The 20349-nt window shown below is 37.1% G+C and overlaps 2 protein-coding genes across 4 annotated transcripts in view; one reads left to right on the top strand and one right to left on the bottom strand.

Moving 5' to 3' along the window:
- The window catches only part of LOC134854607 (probable E3 ubiquitin-protein ligase MGRN1), a 283436-nt gene that overhangs the window by 132366 nt on the left and 130721 nt on the right, over positions 1–20349 (top strand). The window lies entirely within an intron of this gene.
- LOC134853918 (choline dehydrogenase, mitochondrial-like) overlaps positions 10975–20349 on the bottom strand; it is a 32333-nt gene continuing 22958 nt past the window's right edge. Inside the window, exons 5-7 of the mRNA XM_063869884.1 lie at positions 13333–13508; positions 12275–12636; positions 10975–11731 (exon numbers count right to left, since the gene is read on the bottom strand). Of these exons, the coding sequence (XP_063725954.1) occupies positions 11144–11731; positions 12275–12636; positions 13333–13508 (1126 nt within the window). The 3' untranslated portion in view covers positions 10975–11143. The remainder of the gene's footprint in view (positions 11732–12274; positions 12637–13332; positions 13509–20349) is intronic.

Here is a 20349-nt window from a genome sequence, read left to right as displayed (position 1 = left end):
TTGGAGTAGTTTCTATTTCTATTGTATGATGAGTTTCGTGATTGATTGTTTGGATAGTAATTATTTCTTGATTGGGAATTAGATCTAGAAACAAATTGTGTTGTATTTGAATTTGATCTGGAGTAGTTATTTCGACTATTTGGTCTGTTGTAATGATTTTGTGACGAATTTTGTGTATTTCTTCGTTCTGGTGATCTTCCTCTATAACTTGAGTTATATGGTGATTGATTTCTCGTGTAGTTGGTATTGTTTGGGAGTGGTTTTCCTGAACTGTTGTTGCTGTATACATTTTTGTTCGGTAGATTTTGATCTTTCTTCATGTATTGGTAGAACGATTTATTCGGTTCTTTATATTTTTGAGGTTTGTTTTGATTGTCCTGTTGTTTTTGTCTACATTCAGAAATACTATGTCCGTATCGTCGGCAATAATTACACCATTTTTTGAAAGATGGTTTGCCTTTAAAGTTTGGGTGTTTTTCATAAATATTGAGTATTTCAGTGATTTTTTCAACGAGGTCTGTATCTGAATCCTGTATATTATTGATATTTGTGGTATTTGTTTCAATTCGATTAACATTTTGTAATTTCAGATTTTCTGTTTCTTCAAGTTTCATTGTGATTTCCGCTTGCTCTAGCTTGTCTACTAGTTTTCGAAAATCTAAATCGGGCTCTCGAATTGAGGAGGGATGGGATGCTCTCTTTTTTATTGCTATTTTCCTTAATTGAGGTGTTAAGGTCATCATTAAGATTTCTGTCATTTTTGTGTTTTTATAATCGTGTGTATTTAATGAATATGCTTTTCGAACTAGTGTTTCGATACGTACTGCTAATTGTTTGATGGTTTCATTTGGTAATCTGCGAATTTCATTACATAAAACTCTTTGTTGTTGTTTATTTCTTTCGGAGTCAAACATTTTTGAAAATTCTTGTGTAAATCTCTTCCAATTTGATTTTATTTCTATAGGCAATACTGAAAACCATTTTTGGGCTGCGCCGTCTAGGGTTGTCTGTATCAACGCTGTGCGTCGATGTATCCAGTTTTGATGTAGTGGCGTATTAATTGGCTCAGGTCCTATATTTAAAATTAAATTTGCTGTTACTGCATTTAAATAATCTTCTACAGAATATTCAGGGTCTGTTCCTGTGAATACCATTAATGGTTTGTTTGATGTTATTGATGATCCACCCATCAGGTATGGATTCATTGTCATTTGTAATGATTCTGCTGCATTTGGCATTTGTGAAAAATTAGAAAGTTGATTTTTTGTTATTTCGTGTTGTTGAAGATAATATGGAAGTGGTATTTCATTTTGCATTTGTGTTGGTTGATATGAGTGTGTAATCATTGGGTTTTGTGGCTGAATTGGTTGAAAAGATTGTGTATTAATTGGGTTTTGCATTTGTTTTGGTTGTTGATTTTGTGTATCTATCTGGTGTGGAGGAAAATTTCTATGATGTGTATATGGTTTCTGCACTCCTTGTCCGTGATATTCTTGGGTATATGGTGCAAATATATCTGGTTGTAAATGATCATCATCTGAGGATAGGTAATCCGTTTGATGAGGTGCTTGTTTTTTATTTTTATTCTGTTGAAAGAATGGGTAATTTTCACTATGATCCTGTGGAGGATGTGGATTAGCTTGAAAATTTACTGAATTGGTTGTTGCCATTGGATTATTCCAATATCGAGATCTGATTTGATTATTATTGTTATTTCGTGGAGAATAGTTTGTTTTTGATGAATGTGTATAATTATAATTATGTTCCGCAAAATTGTTTCTTGTGAATGTTCTGCGTGTTTTTGACGGTATTGTCATGGGTCTATATGTTTGGTAATCCATTTGTGAATATTTTGGAGCAACCGAAGGTTTAACGGTTGATTGTAAGGTTACCTGTGCTAGCGAAGTGTTTGTATTTCTTGGTGTTGTTAAATTTGGACGTATTGGTGAAATACTTTGTTGTGTAGTTGTTGTTGTTTGGACAATTTCTTCATTTATGAAGTGTGATGGTGTCTGAATATCTTGTTGAGTGAGATTTCTAGTTCCATTAAGGTTTTCATTGTGTATAACGGTCGAATTTAAACTGTTATTTCGAGTATCAGGTAAAAATGTATTGTAGTTTAATGGTGTTGCGTCAATGGTTATTGGTACTACTCTTACATAATCTCTTATATAAGATATTGTACTTATTGCTTGGCTTGCAATTGATTGTGGGATATTTATAAATGCATAATGAGACCATTCGGGGTCCCAAACGTAGTCTGACTGTTCTGTGATGGCGGTATCATCGTTTGAATTTTGAGGTCTGAAATTTTTTCTTGCTTGTGAAATTAAATCTATATTATGTGTGAAATAATCTATTATAAACCATGCCAAAATTTTTTGTAAATCATGTTTTGTATGTTGTGAAACATCATCTTTGGTGAAATTTTCTTTAATTGTATGTAGAAAAGTTGAAAATAGTGTGATTTCATGTCGTACCTTTATATGTTTGGATGTCTCTGTCGGTGAGACATTTGAGATTGGGATTTCGTTTTCTAATATTGAGATATAACTATTTATTATTGCAAAAACTTCATTAGTAAATATGGAGTTTGCTCTTTGTGAGTTATGATATTGTATGCTTTTTATATATTCTGAGAATACTTTTGAAAATTCTAAATCAAGGTTGTCTGTTTGAATTACATATTTGCGGTGATTCGGGTTTGGTGAGGTGAATTCTATGGTGTAGATTCCGTAGTGTTGTGTCAAATTACATATATCTTTCAGATAGTGATCAATAATTTGTCTTTTGATCTTTACATCGGGGAACTCTGCTTTACATGGGCTGATTCCGGGTTCAAATAAATTTAGTAGTAAATTCTTGCAAAGTATATGCTGTCCTCTATCAGTGGGTGCATCTACAAGGAAGGGGAAGATATCGTCATCATCTGGACTATCTTCACTTGGAGTGTGTGTTTGGCTCATTTTTTCGTTTAATGACTGTTAATAGGTAATTATCGATGTGTCTAATTGGTTGATTCCAGTTGTATAAATGTACTGGTTTGTGTTTATATTGCTTTTTTATTCGTCTTTTTCCTCTTTTTGATGAATTTGAAGTTGTTTCTGAGTCAGAAAAATATAAATGATCGTGTATGGGGCAATTTTTATCTATAGATTCTTTTAATTTATAGAGTTCGTCTAAAATGCTGGCTTCTGATTCTAAAAATAAGTTTCTATTTTTGGAAAATCTTTTTCGTGTTATTTGTCTTTGTTTAGTTATTATTTTTCTTTTTAGTGTTTGTCGTTTTGTTCTAATATATCCAACTGTTTGTGTGTGAAGTGTGATTACAAGGTCGTATTTTTTGTTTTCTATTTCACAGTTGTGCAAAACGATTGTTTGTTTGTTTCCTAGATTTTTAAATGACATAAGGTTTAGGATGACGGATGCAAAAAGTTGTTAGATGATTTCTATTTTCTTAAATTGTTAGTCCTAACGATTTTTTGGTTAGCTTAACCTGGGTCTATTTGTTCAGGGTTGGAGAGAAAAGTATATCGATTCCGAAGAATGATTTTTACTTTCTCGTGGCTAGTATAAGCTAAGGTGTTAACTTACTTAATCTTACTTAAGGGTAGTGATTGTGGTCAAGGGTTGGAGAATAGTAAATCGATCCACAAGGTTCAGGTATAATTAGAACGCGAGTAGTTCGTTAGATACTATTTTAAACTTACTAAGTCTAAGATTTATCCTGGGTCTTGATAAGAGGAGGGTTCAAGTGAAGGATGAATAACCGAAGTTCTTCACTGTTTATCCTAATTTGAATGATTAGTTTTGTTGAAAAATTTCTATTAGTCTTGGGTTTTTTGAAAGGGTTGGATAGTGAATCGACGTTTGAGGTCGTTAGACACTAGCTAAGTGGGTGGGGGAGAACAAAATTGTTCTTTTTGATCCAAGGATAGGCCTTGATGATCAAGTTTAAATTTAATTAAATAGAAAATGAATTAAGACCCAAGGATAGCCTTGATGATCTGATTTTAAAATTAAGTGAATTTAAGTTTAAAATGGTTTAAATTTGTTTAAGAAAAAGATTTAGTGTTTTAATGATATTAGTGAGTTTATGATTGCTGTTATGTTTTAGGTGATGAAGCTGGGACAACTGATGATTTTATGATTTCTAACAGTTTATTGTCATGCTACTAATTTTTGTTTTGATTTTCAATAAATATTTTCCAAATATGTTTTATAGAATACTGCAGAATTTTAGGAGAACGATCTGAGATCTTTTTATCAATCGTTATTGTATATTACTATTTTTTTAGCGCCTGAAATGATCATGAAGATTGACTTCAAGATTTAAGTTTGCAAATGAAAATCTAAATTCATTGCTAATAAGATTCTAAATATAAAAGTTTATGTTGGCTTTTGCCGTACTATCATATAACTATTCGGTAAGTTTCTACTTTGTCGTATGTCGTCTCTGGTTCGAGGTCTTCTTCCAATTCCGGGTAGTTCTCTTATCGTTCGGAATATTGGCTTTGATCTATTGAGTCGTAGAGACATTTCGATTAAATTATCGTCGTGTAACATTTTAAAAATGTTTTGTCTAATTTCTAATCTATTTTTGGTTAATTCTAAGCTATTAAGGTCTTGTTCGAGACTTATGGTCGCACCAAATGAGTTATAACCGAGGTGGTTAACTCATAGAGTAATTTCGGATAGGGTACACCGTCTGCTCGTCACGCTATCTTATTTTCGGCCGGATAGATTCGTGCAACTTCTTAGTCTAATACCGATCCTAATCTTACTCTTATACTATCTAGTCTCAGGGTGTTTAACTAGTCTCTGCTAGGCTCAATAGATCTAGGGTATACTGGTTTATTGCGGCTGCTGAAGTCTTCTTGGAGAGTCAACTAATTTCTAAGTTAAATTCAAATCTCTCTGGTGCTGAAATTACAAGTAATTCCAGCACTTACAAATAAGTGGGTTGTTAGTTAGATGGCTCATGATTGGTTAATATTAAATACTTTACAGTGGTAAAATATCTAATTTATCCAATCATAAAATGTAGTTTAGATCAGGTTCCAAATTGAACGTGAAATAGTTTTTTACTTTTTTACCTTTGTACCGACCTAGAATTTTTAAAAATCTGTATATTTTTTAATTCATTTTGTGGTCTCATTCGCAAATCCACGAGCACCAAATGAATGTTGAATGTAAGCAAGATCGAGTAAAAACATCTTAACAAAAATGTTTCAGCAGTGAATGATCGTTATGAAATATAAAAATAAGCTTTTAAATAATTCTTTTGAAGAAAACTTAAGGGGTAAAATTTGGAAAAAACTAGTTCAAACTTTTGACCTTGTGGCAAGATTGAAGATTAGCTCCTCACTTCGACGGTGACTTTCTTGACTTTTTATAATTGAAGAAATACATTTTTCCTCAATGTTGTTCAAGCTAATATTAAATCGTGATGCCTTCTCTGCATTGAGTTGATTTTTTTTGTTAGTCGCTAATAATACGGGGACGTACTTCATTTCCGGGTATATTTCACTTTTTAAACATTTCTTCAATGATTTTTGTTCCCTAAATTTCAAATATCTCGAAAATTCAATAGAATGGATTGCCTGATTTATCGTTGTAGAGTTTTTTCAGTACCACTTTTTCCATGTTAAGAAAAACTGGCCAAACCTTTTCGTTTTTCAGTCTAAATTTAATAAGTAAAGCAGGCAACTAATTGTTATGATAGAAAATATATATTCAAGCCGTGAAAATCTTACTTTGTTCCAAGAAGATTATTTTTTGAAGCTTCACTTAGCAATTCGTTGGCCGAAAAAACGGGAAAAAAATCAAAAGTTACTTGTTTTAATCTTAGTTTTTTAAAGATTATTCACTTTTCAAAGCTGTAATTAAATTACTCTGAAATTGCGAAAATTTTAGGATTTTTTTAGTTCCTCTCATCGCATCTGTGCACAAAAAACTCAATTTAAATGAATGCTCTGAACTTTTTGGGCTACTTGAACAGCAACCAACTTCTGTTTTTTTTAGGAAAAGAATTGTCTCCTGCACAGTAACCGGCTGGCTAAGTTTTGAAATAAAATTGTAAGAAGTTTTTTGATACCCATTTTTAAATAAAAAATTGATATCAGTTTGGGCAATGATTTTTTGCTACCAGATTGATACCTGCACATCTAAGGCAATCACTAATCTCATAATTTATTTGTTTTTGGCATGGACACAGCTTTGCGGCAAAAAAGTCAATACCATAATATAGTATTTTACTAATAAAGTTTGAAAGTAGTTTGTCGCTTTCGAGAATAATGACCTGAAACACTTTTCCTGCAAATCTCCATAATCAAACAAACTTCAACTGTAGGTTAACTTAAAGCACTTAAAAATCAATACCTAATTGAAAACAAAGATAAATCAATTTGATTTTTTTTGCATTATAAGGGGTTTCAAAATGGTTAATTTTAATCATTTTAACAAGGCTCCTCAAAGCTTTTCATTTATAACGCACAATATCTGTGGAGCGGGATGATTCGTCTCAAAGCTTCTTAAATTAGAATGAAACTTCTCTCACTGCGACTCGAAAAGTGTTGGAAAATGGTCAATTTTAACCATTTTGATAAGGTTTTTTCTACACTTTTTGATTTACAACGTACAAGATAACCGCAGCGTTTTTAGAATCATTAACCTCAGCTCGAAATTGTTTATTTGGATTTTATCAACTGTCTGAAGATACTTTTTGGTTTTCATGGAGTCACGCGTGCAGCAACTTCAAAATGGTATTTCAATTTTTAGAAAAAAATTTGAGTTGCTGTGCTTGATTTTGTCTGAAGTGGGTAGTATTCCCAAATAGGAAAAAGATTGATATACAATATCTAAATCAAAACTATCCAGCACGCGCCCTAAGGTTCAACGATGCAAGAACCTAAAAAATGCGAAACCTGAAGATTAAATCATAAGAATTCTGCAAAAATAATCTCACAATTCGGACTTATCTATGAGGAAACAACTTTCAAAATTATATTTGTTATTTTTATATTCTGTTTATCTTTACAGGTACAAAACTGTCATGTATCAGTTCGTTTGAGGATAAACAAATGAAAAAATTTTCATTCTCTGAATGAACGATCTCGGTAGCCAATTTTGAGTTAGGACCGATGTGGTTAACTCATAGAGTAATTTCGGATAGGGTACACCGTCTGCTCGTCACGCTATCTTATTTTCGGCCGGATAGATTCGTGCAACTTCTTAGTCTAATACCGCTCCTAATCTTACTCTTATACTTTCTAGTCTCAGGGTGTTTAACTAGTCTCTGCTAGGCTCAATAGATCTAGGGTATACTGGTTTGTTGCGGCTGCTGAAGTTCTCTTGGAGAGACAACTAATTTCTAAGTTAAATTCAAATCTCTCTGGTGCTGAAATTACAAGTAATTTCAGCACTTACAAATAAGTGGGTTGTTAGTTAGATGGATCAAGATTGGTTAATATTAAATACTTTACAGTGGTAAAATATCTAATTTATCCAATCATAAAAATTAGTTTGGATCAGGTTCCACCCATCCGGGTTTTACAGAGTTTTTTAGAATTATCTTTCTGCAATTCAAAGGATGGACGATGAACGTTGGTATTGGGCCAACATCGTATTCTTGTCCGGTTCCTCTTGTTAGAGAAGTTCCAGGACGCTGGAGTTGGGGGCATTAATCGTTGTGTCTTCTTGTGACAACGACTGTGTTTCCCAACGAAATCAATATGATTTCAAAATGGTTTGCTATGACGGGTTTTTCTGTATTATGTAGAGAACTTGTTTTATGTTCAACCTCGTCTGGGAATGGCGTGGAGATTGTGCGTGGAGGGGATGCCTTGTAACTCGGATCTGTACGTATACTTGAACATCGAGGTGGTCATTGGTCTAGTTCAATGAAGTCCTTTTCTGCGAAGTCAAGTCGTACTCTAAATCCTTTGAGTTGTGATTGTGGACTTCATATCGGTTGTGGTTAGCCCTTTTTGTTCGAGTGTAGTGGGGTCATTTTGTCTTTGGATGTTCGTCTTTGGTGTTGTATGCTGATCTATATACTGCAAGATATAATTTACATTTTAAAAAATTTTTTTTTAGTTCAGTTTTTTTATTATGAATTTAGTTAGTTGTTTTCACAAAAGCATTTTGTTTTAGTTCGGTTATTTTGAAGAGTTACTCGCCCTTGAGTACCTCTTATTAAAAATAAAAGTTTGGTCACAAAGCGTGGATGTAGCGCGGTGGGTTAGGCCGGCTATAGAGCATGCTCAGGACGTCCTCTCTGGTGGGTTAGGCCAGGAGTGGGAGTAAGATTTCGTGCGGTTTCTTTGAGAGGTCCTTTTATGTGATAATGTTTTATGTTGATTTTAAGTTGGTCTTTCTTATGTTCCTTTGGTTGTGTCCTTTTTTCAAAAATCAAATTGTTTTTGTTATGGGTTTGTCTTTCGACTTTTTTGTGTTTTATTATTTCTTTCTTAGACTTTATAATAGTCTTCAAAAGAATAAATTATCCAGTTTTAAACTGGGTTAATCCGGTTTGGGTACCGTTGGCTTTCTTTTCTTAGTCATGCTGTTATTTTATGATTTGTGATGTTTAGTAAGCTGCGTTGGTTAGTTTGGTTTAGTATATAATTCCTTTCCAACCGGGTTAAAGGAAAGTTTGAAACTTGTTATCGTGTGTTAGAGAGGTTAAGTGTGAAAACTTGAAATTGAAATTCATTGTTTAAACAATTCTTCGTGGGCGAGCTGTGCGAGTTTGGATATAATTCTTGTGCGAGTGAATGAAAATATCAAAAGGTTAGTACTGCATTTTCATTTAATTAATTTAATACATAGAATTTCAATTTAACTGCTAGTTTTGGGGAAATTTAAAGTTATAAATTTTCATCATATTTAAATTTACTGCTTTATGGGGGAATAATTTATAAATTAATTTACTACATTTGGTATAAATTTTATCAGATTATTTTGTGGAAAATATTAATGAAGTTTAGAATAATTTTAACAAGGTTTTATTTTTTATTTTTGTTTTCTGTTTTTTGCTGATGATCGTGGTATGAAGACTAAAAATCTAAAAGAAACATGAGTAAGGAATGGTTAGTATTAATTTAAATTTATTAGTAAAGAATATTTGAAATTATACTTACCTGTTAATCGCACCAGATGAGTTAGGACCGATGTGGTTAACTCATAGAGTAATTTCGGATAGGGTACACCGTCTGCTCGTCACGCTATCTTATTTTCGGCCGGATAGATTCGTGCAACTTCTTAGTTTAATACCGCTCCTAATCTTACTCTTATACTTTCTAGTCTCAGGGTGTTTAACTAGTCTCTGCTAGGCTCAATAGATCTAGGGTATACTGGTTTGTTGCGGCTGCTGAAGTTCTCTTGGAGAGACAACTAATTTCTAAGTTAAATTCAAATCTCTCTCTGGTGCTGAAATTACAAGTAATTTCAGCACTTACAAATAAGTGGGTTGTTAGTTAGATGGATCATGATTGGTTAATTTTAAATACTTTACAGTGGTAAAATATCTAATTTATCCAATCATAAAATGTAGTTTGGATCAGGTTCCAATTTGTTCAAATAAAATGTAACTTAGAAATATTTAGCTCGCGTGCTCTGGTACGTCTCCTTTGTATAAAAAAATGCTCTTCTTTGCAACGGTGGAGTCGAGATTTAATGGGTAACTCATCAAAAGTCTCTATAAGTTTTTTTTTCATGTTTTTTTAAGGATGAAAGGATCTGAAAAAAAGGATGAGAAAAAAGTTTAAATATTTTCATTGGTCACAGTAGCATAAGCAAATTGCACAATAGTTTTTTGTCGAAAAATAACAAGAACAAAAAAAATCAAAATTCAAAAAAAAGTTCAAAATAGTTTTTTTTTGCAGAAATGGTTTTATTTTTTAAAAGTTTTTTTTTCCATAAATGGCACTAAAAGCTTTCCAAAAACAGTTTTGCGAAAGTTTTATGGCTTATTTTTCTCTATTAAGCTTGCTCCCTTGCTTGAATCATTCGAAAATACACTAAAACTCGAAAATTCAAACCGGTTTTTCTCAACACTGGGACAACTTCTCAAAAACAATTTGATGGTGTTCGAATTAGGGTTGATATGCCAATTGACTTACTGTGAGGAGTTATTGTGGTAAATTTTTTGGCTGAATATCAAAAAAAGGCTGCTTGCTCACCTTGTTTGCTCGAAATTAGACTAAACATTAAAAATTTCGAACCGCTTTTTCTCGACACGTTTCAACGTTTTATTAACGTTGTTCGAATAACGACTGAAAAAGCTTTAACGCGATATATTACTCACCCCATAACATTGATAATTTGTTCCAAATGGTCGGAGCTAGGTGCAAATCTAGGATTTTCTCGTGGGGGTGGTATTTTAAAAAAAAATTCGAAAATTTTGTCGACCTTTTTATTAGGTGATTATATTGATTTTCCCAACTTCTCCAAGGACTGAAAAAACCGTGTTTTGGCCATATTTTTTGCACCGCAGGCACAATTTTTGAAAAACAGGACTAAAAGAAGGCGTTTTAAGGCATTTTTTGGAAAATTTTCACGAAAAAATTGAGTTTTTTCAGTACTCGCTTCCACCTCAAAATTAGTAAACATTGGCGCCCAAGGCCGCCGCGCCCTGTCAAATCCGCTACTGATCGGAACAATAAAAAATTTCTCGTGAAAGAAGAACATACAATTTTCTTATGAAAGGTTAACATGCAATTGTTTCTGAAATTCCAAGTGTCCAAGCATCGTTTTATAAAATTGATGCCTCAAACATTTTTAAGTTATTAAACGGTTATTAATTTTTTGTGGCGTTAATGGAATGAATCAGCAAAATCTAGAAGACTTCTGCGTAAATTTACGGGCCGTCACATTCTCTCGAGTTCAGCTTCTGTTTCCGACTAACTTATAGATGTGTTTTTTTTTGTTTCGTCCACTTTTGCTTCAAAGAACTATCAGCTTTATTGCAAATTAGAAATCAGAATTGTTAATTGATGGCAACTAATAAGTTATTTATAATAGTGTCTTATATATTCAGACTTTACAGACGTTTTTGATGATTTGGCTTTGAGATGGTTACCCTGTTGTTAATTGAAATGCTCTGGTCGAATTTAGATCAGTTCGTTTGTCTTTCACAAACTTAAACTGATTTGGTGTTCATGTCTCTCATTTCGATCTTGTCGCATATCTTCTCGGCGAGCATGGTGCAGACAGAGACCAGAGGGCCACTGGGTGCATCTGGGATGAGGGAGCTGTCAATCACTCTCAAGTGGCCCACTCCCCACACTCTGCCCTGGCTGTCAGTCACTGCCAGGGGGTCCGAGTAGCTCCCCATTCTACACGTCCCACTGTAGTACCCATGCGATGACGTCATCTCTCTTACGTAATCCTCCAACTCGTTGTCTGATTGGACATTGTTGTCAGGCAGAATCACAGTAGCTACATCGTCAGAAAGAACCTCGTGCTCAAACACTTCTCGTGCTAGCCGAACACCTTCTACCGCATTGTCAACGTCCCGCTGATCACTCAGCATTGCGTAATCTACCAGGGGTGGGTCGTCAAAATCATTGCTGGACAGAGTTACGGATCCCTGGCTGTAGCACTGGTTGGGTGCAACCATGATTGAGTATCCGGGTGTTTCGCTGTGGTCTTTCTGGAACCCGTTAGACTGTGGAAAGGGCCCAAAAATGGCATCTGACACCATGAAATTGACATTTGGTCTGTCGAGCTTTAGCAAAAGAAAAAACCATTACAAACAGTCTAAGCCAATTCACTCACAAACTCACAGTTGGATTTCTGAATCTAGATTAAACGATTCAATTTTTATGTTTTACTGGCTGGAAGTTTGGAGCGCAATAATTTGTTTCTTCTCATAAAATGGGTTCAAGAATTGAAATCATCAAATCAGACTTCTTATCATTGGAGAAATTTTTTGAAAAAAAAACGACAAAAATAATCCTTTTTCTGGAAGATCGCGATTAGAGGTTACTGATTCGAGCACAAAAAATGAAAAGCGAGGAGTTAAAGTGGTTTTTAAACCTTAATCGTGCTCGTATGCTGGTCTTTTCCGACCTAAAAAAATGTTCCCAACCATTAACAAATTGTAGGTGAACTATAAACTATGAGCCAGAAAAATCAACCTTGCAATCGAGTGTCCTACATTGACTATACGCCATCAAAGTTAGTTTGAATGTTAACAAAAATAGATGAAAGGGAAGCAAAAGAACAAAAAACATTATCTTTCTCGTAACACTGAAAACCCTTCTCTTACGTTGTCGTCGGTTTTGATAGACGCGGCAACTTGGATTCCGAACGAAGCGTGAGGTCCCGAGTGACTCACGAACCAATCACGGTTCGCCATCTCTTTCTTGTTGCCCGTATACTTCTCATAGTAGTAATTATTCGAATTGACAGTGCAGACAACCGGCACTGAAATGGGTGCTTGTAAGTTTTTCCCCACTCCTTGTAGATTCAACACAGGTTCGATTCCCAGTGCCTCCAGTTCTGCTTTCGGTCCAATTCCAGAGAGAAGAAGGACTTTCGGTGTCAAAATGGCACCGCAACAGACAATCACTTCCTTGTTGGCGATCACTTCCTTCATATCTCCAGTTTTGGAATCCAGATATTCGACACCTGGGTTTACTCAAAGATCAGTTCATTTTGAACTTCAAAATTAGTTTTCAGAATTTGTAAAGTCACACTGATGGCACGATTCCTCAAATGAAATTAAGATTCGGGAAACCTCTTTAAGGAATGAGAACAGGGGCGGATTTAGGAAGGGGGCGGGGGGGGGGGGCCGGGTTTCGGACGCCCCCCTTCAGGGATTCGACCCCCGGCCGACCCAAAGAGCCCCCCCTTTGATACTTTTTCAGAAATCCATTTTTGGCCGACCGACCCTAAAATTTTTCTAAAGGCGCCTTGGGCGCCAATATATACTAACTTTGAGCGGGAGCGCGCGCCGAAAAAAACGCGATTTTTTTGTCAAAATTTTTCAAAAAAGTGCCCAAAAACGGCTTTTTTGACTGTTTTTTTTTTTTCAAAAAATTGCCTGCGGCGCAGAAAATTTAGCAAAAATAGGGTCAAAACAGTGCTTTGGGAGAGCTCGAAAAATCAATTTGGTCGACCTAAAAAAAGGTCGTCAAAATTTTGGAAAATTTTTTGAAAATCCGCCCCCCTCGAGAAAATCCTAGATCCGCTCCTGAATGAGAAGACTTTAAAAATCTATTTTCTTTTAAAAAATTTATTTATCGTAAACTATATTCATTAGGGGAGATCTTAGTTAGAAGAGTTTTTATAACAGTTCTGTAGAAGAGAAGACACTTATGTTACCTGCTGCGTATGACTGTTCGATGATGACTTTTGATGCGTTGGTGTGACAGAGAACGTGCAGCTTCTCCCTGTGGAGCACCGGGTGCAGGTATGCCTGCGAGGGACTCCATCTCACCCCTTTGAAAGTGTGCGACTCAATCTGGGCGAAGCCTTCCATCTTGCCCCCGTTCAGGTCCCTGGTCAAATAAAAACTCTAATTGTTGCCTGATTTTGAAACGAAGAAGTCTTGGTTTCGAAAATTAGGATGCTTGCAGCTTTTTTTTTACGCCAAAGTTAAACAAGGATTTTTTGTTCCAGTGAAGCGTATGAAACATTTGACAACAAGAACACTTTAGTTTTTTGCCGTTACTGTTCTGCGTTTTGCTTACTCACAGTGGTATCCTTAAGTATGTTGTAAGTTTCCACACGTACAACACCGATGGTGGGGCATTAATACCACGCTATTCAATGATGGTGAGGTAGTGAAGGTAGCGAAGCGAAGGTCTATCGTCAACGGTATAGTACGGTAGCAAATCATAGACAAACTCATCGCTCTTTGAGTGAAGTCTTAAAAAAATTCACAGGTGCCGCGAAGGTCACCTTATAAAAGCGCTTTTCAAAGCCGAGCACAATTGATAGCATTAAATAATAGAACGATTTTACAAGGATAATAATTTAAATACTTGCATATCTGGAGGGATAACATTCCCTGGTCGCGCTCAAAATCTAATAGAGTTTTACAAGCTTTAATATAGAGTTGTATTTTTTTCACTCATTTCTTTTCTCTTTGCTGTTTGTTAGTTGAACCCTTTTCATCTTAATCTTTATCTTCGATTTGATGATTCCATCCTGTTGTGCCATCGAATTTGGTGGTTGCAGCCCGTTTTTGTCCGAATCCTTTTCTCGTTTCGATCGTGTTATCCTCCGCCGTCAGGTTTTCGTTCCCTCTCAGGTTCCTGCTAGCTCAGCTCCTGGTGTTCCATCCTGTCCGTTTAGCTCGCTGCCTGACAAAAATTTGATGACCAACTCTGTGATATTTCTTAGTCCGATGTCGACAAGGGTGTTACAAGGAAAATGAACCCGTCTTTTGGTTTGTTTGATATCCCTCTTAGGCTTTTCACATGGTGTGTTAGCTGTTTGGCTTGTTTATTGCCAGTTGCTGTGCTCCTGCCAGTCACTTGCTTTCTTTTGTGGCATTCGTGCTTGTTTACTGGTGCATTGCCCCAGTTGGTGTGTCCTAATGTGCTGCTGCGCTCACCCGACTTCTTTTGGATTTTCCCCCAAAGTTTTGCAGGTGCCTTGTACCAATAATTGTTTCCTAGTTGGCTGTTTTGCTATATCTTCTCATTTTGTCCTTCCGCAGTTTCGAAAAGCATTGGGGTGCAGGTACTCCGGGATTTTCAATGTATAAAAACTGTTAGCTCTTTTTATGACGGGTTGATATGTAGGCGAAAAAGTCACTTAGTAGTGTCGGTCGACAGTTTCTGTACATTTTTGGATCGATACGTAAGCAAATCCGTTGTTCCTAAGTCGGTTGAGTTGCTTTTCGATTGTTTGTACCCATGCAGTGTGTGCGGCGTACGTAACAATTTTCCCGTCTTGCGTTTTTTGTCGGAACATGAATGGCTTTCGTGCTATCATTAGCGAATTTTTATCCAGCTGTCTTAAGTTTTTGTGTGGTGATTTTTCTGTCACTTAAGTGTTATTGGATGCTGGTTTTTAAATGTCTAGAACTTGAAACTTGGCCCTCTGGCTGATCACTCTCCAGACTCACTATTTCTGAGTGTTTGCCTCTAGTTGCTCGGCGACCAATTATACCTTCACCTTCTCCCCAGCAGTCCGTATCGTATATTTGCTCCGGCGTGAGTTGCGGCCTCTCCAAGTTCTTTTTGTCTGAAGATAGTCTTACAACATCCCAGATTTTTGATTTTTGTTTCAGAAGTTCTGCTGATATTTTTCCATTTAGCATATAAGCTGTGACCTTACCTTTCATCCATTCATCTTCTCGATCTCCACAGTCTGCCTTGGATGCTAATTCTACTATCTTCGCGTGGAAATGCTCCAGCGGTTTGTTTCTCTTCTATATTCTGCAGTTGAAGTTCTATTTTTCAAATTCTGTTTTTTCTGCTACAAAAATACCTTTAGGACATTGTCTGTAACATGACAGAAGTAGCAGGTGTAACTTTAATGCTCGTTTTTGCCTTATCCCATGTTTTTGTTTCGCTTAGTACTCCATTACTAACTATTCGTTGTATTATGTCTCTGTGTTTTTTTTCCGCTATTTCTTCTTCTAGAAATAGTGACGGTGGTCTACGTGGAGTAGTAGGTCGGCTCCATAGTAGTTTGCGAATGTCGATGTTTTCTTTGGCTAAAATCGTCGCCATCTGGAGTCCTACAATCCACTTGGGACATTCCACTGGCGGTTCAGCTGCGTTTTTGTGTCAGAATGGCAGAATAGTTCTTCTGATCTGCTGACTGCGGCATACAATGCGTATTGTTCACCCATAGTGGTATCCTTAGATATTTTGTACCGTTTCACTCGGAGATTGCTATCCCTCAGTAAGGTAACTCCTAAGTCTGAGAATAGACATTGTGGTCTTAGAAGTGGAGGTCTATTGCCGATTGCAGTTTACGCATTACGAAGCCAAACTGTGCATTTTGTGAATTGAAAACGGATTCCGCAACAAGGACGCTCCCTTTGTTCTTCTTTTGTTCTTTCATTTTAAGGTGTGTGAAAAGACGGTTTCGAGGTGTTAATTTAATCCTTTTTAATACGTAACCGTAGTTCATAAAGTTAGTCGGAGACAATAAAATAGCTGTCATCCGAAGGTGACAGACAAACTCCGAAGGTTAAATACCAGTTAGCGCCAGACAGATAAATGAATTAAGTAGCACAACTAGAAATGGGACTTGAACTAAATTTAGATACCATGACATTTCCCTCCTTGTAAAAATTAATGACTCTAATTACGTATCCAATGCATCAATGTTAACAGTAATCAATAGGGTTAATAACAAGTTTTGTCACTCAACTACAACACCTTTAAAACACAAACTTTTGAGTTTTTGCCGTTTCACAGCATGCCCTCTCCCTGGACGTACATATGACAGTTTTGTAAATTGTTTATATAAGTTTGTTACTCACACTTCTTTTTCTCCTCCTTTTCATTTGGCTCCTGACTTATCCGTCTTTTGGATGTTATCGATCATGACTGCCCCCATCTTAGTCACTGCGGTTCATTTTCTTCCCGACCGTCTAGAACTAGTTTCATCCAGTGAACTAGCTGAATCCTGACGTGTTATCCTCCGCCGTCAGGTTTTCGTTCCCTCTCAGGTTCCTGCTAGCTCAGCTCCTGGTGTTCCATCCTGTCCGTTTAGCTCGCTGCCTGACAAAAATTTGATGACAAACTCTGTGATATTTCTTAGTCCGATGTCGACAAGGGTGTTACAAGGAAAATGAACCCGTCTTTTGGTTTGTTTGATATCCCTCTTAGGCTTTTCACATGGTGTGTTAGCTGTTTGGCTTGTTTATTGCCAGTTGCTGTGCTCCTGCCAGTCACTTGCTTTCTTTTGTGGCATTCGTGCTTGTTTACTGGTGCATTGCCCCAGTTGGTGTGTCCTAATGTGCTGCTGCGCTCACCCGACTTCTTTTGGATTTTCCCCCAAAGTTTTGCAGGTGCCTTGTACCAATAATTGTTTCCTAGTTGGCTGTTTTGCTATATCTTCTCATTTTGTCCTTCCGCAGTTTCGAAAAGCATTGGGGTGCAGGTACTCCGGGATTTTCAATGTATAAAAACTGTTAGCTCTTTTTATGACGGGTTGATATGTAGGCGAAAAAGTCACTTAGTAGTGTCGGTCGACAGTTTCTGTACATTTTTGGATCGATACGTAAGCAAATCCGTTGTTCCTAAGTCGGTTGAGTTGCTTTTCGATTGTTTGTACCCATGCAGTGTGTGCGGCGTACGTAACAATTTTCCCGTCTTGCGTTTTTTGTCGGAACATGAATGGCTTTCGTGCTATCATTAGCGAATTTTTATCCAGCTGTCTTAAGTTTTTGTGTGGTGATTTTTCTGTCACTTAAGTGTTATTGGATGCTGGTTTTTAAATGTCTAGAACTTGAACCTTGGCCCTCTGGCTGATCACTCTCCAGACTCACTATTTCTGAGTGTTTGCCTCTAGTTGCTCGGCGACCAATTATACCTTCACCTTCTCCCCAGCAGTCCGTATCGTATATTTGCTCCGGCGTGAGTTGCGGCCTCTCCAAGTTCTTTTTGTCTGAAGATAGTCTTACAACATCCCAGATTTTTGATTTTTGTTTCAGAAGTTCTGCTGATATTTTTCCATTTAGCATATAAGCTGTGACCTTACCTTTCATCCATTCATCTTCTCGATCTCCACAGTCTGCCTTGGATGCTAATTCTACTATCTTCGCGTGGAAATGCTCCAGCGGTTTGTTTCTCTTCTATATTCTGCAGTTGAAGTTCTATTTTTCAAATTCTGTTTTTTCTGCTACAAAAATACCTTTAGGACATTGTCTGTAACATGACAGAAGTAGCAGGTGTAACTTTAATGCTCGTTTTTGCCTTATCCCATGTTTTTGTTTCGCTTAGTACTCCATTACTAACTATTCGTTGTATTATGTCTCTGTGTTTTTTTCCGCTATTTCTTCTTCTAGAAATAGTGACGGTGGTCTACGTGGAGGAGTGGGTCGGTTCCATAGTAGTTTGCGAATGTCGATGTTTTCTTTGGCTAAAATCGTCGCCATGTGGAGTCCTACAATCCACTTGAACCATTATACTGGCGGTTCAGCTGCGTTTTTGTGTCAGAATGGTAGAATAGTTCTTCTGATCTGCTGACTGCGCCATGTAATGCGTATTTTTCACCCATAGTGGTATCCTTAGATATTTGGTACCATTTCACTCGGAGATTGCTATCCCTCAGTAAGGTAACTCCTAAGTCTGAGAATAGACATTGTGGTCTTAGAAGTGGAGGTCTATTGCCGATTGCAGTTTACGCATTACGAAGCCAAACTGTGCATTTTGTGAATTGAAAACGGATTCCGCAACAAGGACGCTCCCTTTGTTCTTCTTTTGTTCTTTCATTTTAAGGTGTGTGAAAAGACGGTTTCGAGGTGTTAATTTAATCCTTTTTAATACGTAACCGTAGTTCATAAAGTTAGTCGGAGACAATAAAATAGCTGTCATCCGAAGGTGACAGACAAACTCCGAAGGTTAAATACCAGTTAGCGCCAGACAGATAAATGAATTAAGTAGCACAACTAGAAATGGGACTTGAACTAAATTTAGATACCATGACATTTCCCTCCTTGTAAAAATTAATGACTCTAATTACGTATCCAATGCATCAATGTTAACAGTAATCAATAGGGTTAATAACAAGTTTTGTCACTCAACTACAACACCTTTAAAACACAAACTTTTGAGTTTTTGCCGTTTCACAGCATGCCCTCTCCCTGGACGTACATATGACAGTTTTGTAAATTGTTTATATAAGTTTGTTACTCATACTTCTTTTTCTCCTCCTTTTCATTTGGCTCCTGACTTATCCGTCTTTTGGATGTTATCGATCATGACTGCCCCCATCTTAGTCACTGCGGTTCATTTTCTTCCCGACCGTCTAGAACTAGTTTCATCCAGTGAACTAGCTGAATCCTGACTTGAGTAGGAAACAAGTCGTTGTTTCCGACCCCGCTTTTTCTCTTTGGTTTCTGGAATTTCCTGTGGTGTGATTCCTCCGGTATCTCCCTTCCTTTGGTTCATTGCGATTTCCTGCTCGCGTGCGATTGTGTAGTCTGTCGTTGTCTCGTAATTACTAGATTACGTGATCCTGTCCCCCACTAGACGTTCCTTGTCCCTTTTCCCCAACGTTTGTTCCCCCACTTGTTTGTTTTGCTTGCTTCGATGTGATTAGTGGCAATTGATCCTCCGCGTCCGAGTCTGAATCCTCCGCGAATTCCAAATTTTGGAATCGTGACTTCTTTCCCATGGTGCTATGGAAAGTTCCCCTGGTGCCTTTGGAGCTGCTTGGCTGGTTACATCGCGTCAGTAACTTTCTCTTTAGGTCCCCTGGCGTTGGTGGTGCCGCGATTTGACCCGGTGCCCGTTTCTTTGGAACTTTAGCTTTCTTTAGTGCTACTCCCGATTTTCTAAGCACAGCACCATTACTCATTTCGATAGTATGCTTACTTTGATTAACTATGTCCGAATTTAATGGTCTATACCTATTTAAATTACGCTCCCCGGTCCTCTGCATCACCACTGCCGGTGGTATTGCTACTGGGTCACTTGGCGCCCGCACAATTCCAGGCTCATCCTCCTGGTTAACGGCTTAGTCATCGGCCAATTTCAGGGGTTTTCGCCTATTTTTCAGGTCGTACTCAGTGTCCGATCGGATTCCCCAGTTGGTATCCATAGGCTCCGGCATTGCTTGGGCGATTGGGTCTCGTTCATCTAAACATGCAGATTTAGATCGTATTACATTTTCCCAATTTAGGTTCCGTAAAGTAGGCTTTTTAGCCAGATTTCTGAGAACGGTGTTAGCTTCCCGACCGTGGTGCGCTTCGAACGGTGTTATGTTGAGGGTGGCGTTTTTAACAAATCTTAAAGCTCCGAGGGCTCTTTCGACCATTCGATCCAAGGGTTCCGGTTTATCCTCCCGCGCATACTTAAGTACTGAATTCTTGATGCTGCCAATCGTGCGTTCGACACATCCTGTTGCCCTATGATCATTCACTGGCGAGATGAGGATTTCAATTCCTTGTTCATGACAAAATGCCCTAACCTCCTTAGACATAAAGTTTGTTTCTTGATCAACTGGAATTTGGCGCGGAACTCCATGGGCAATTATGTATGCTTTTAAAAATTTAATAATTTTATCCGATCGGTTAGTATTACCGACCATAGCTGATGGCCAACGTGAGAACCGATCCACCGCCACCAAAACATACTTTTTAGACTCCTTCAAGTAGTTAATGGGCCCCCAAAAATCCAGTTGTACCGTTTCATTCGGTTCTTTTGG

This window comes from Symsagittifera roscoffensis, chromosome 9, assembly GCF_963678635.1.
Source record: "Symsagittifera roscoffensis chromosome 9, txSymRosc1.1, whole genome shotgun sequence".
In the NCBI taxonomy this organism is placed as follows: Eukaryota; Metazoa; Xenacoelomorpha; order Acoela; family Convolutidae; genus Symsagittifera; species Symsagittifera roscoffensis.
This window is presented reverse-complemented; position numbering and strand designations above follow the sequence as displayed.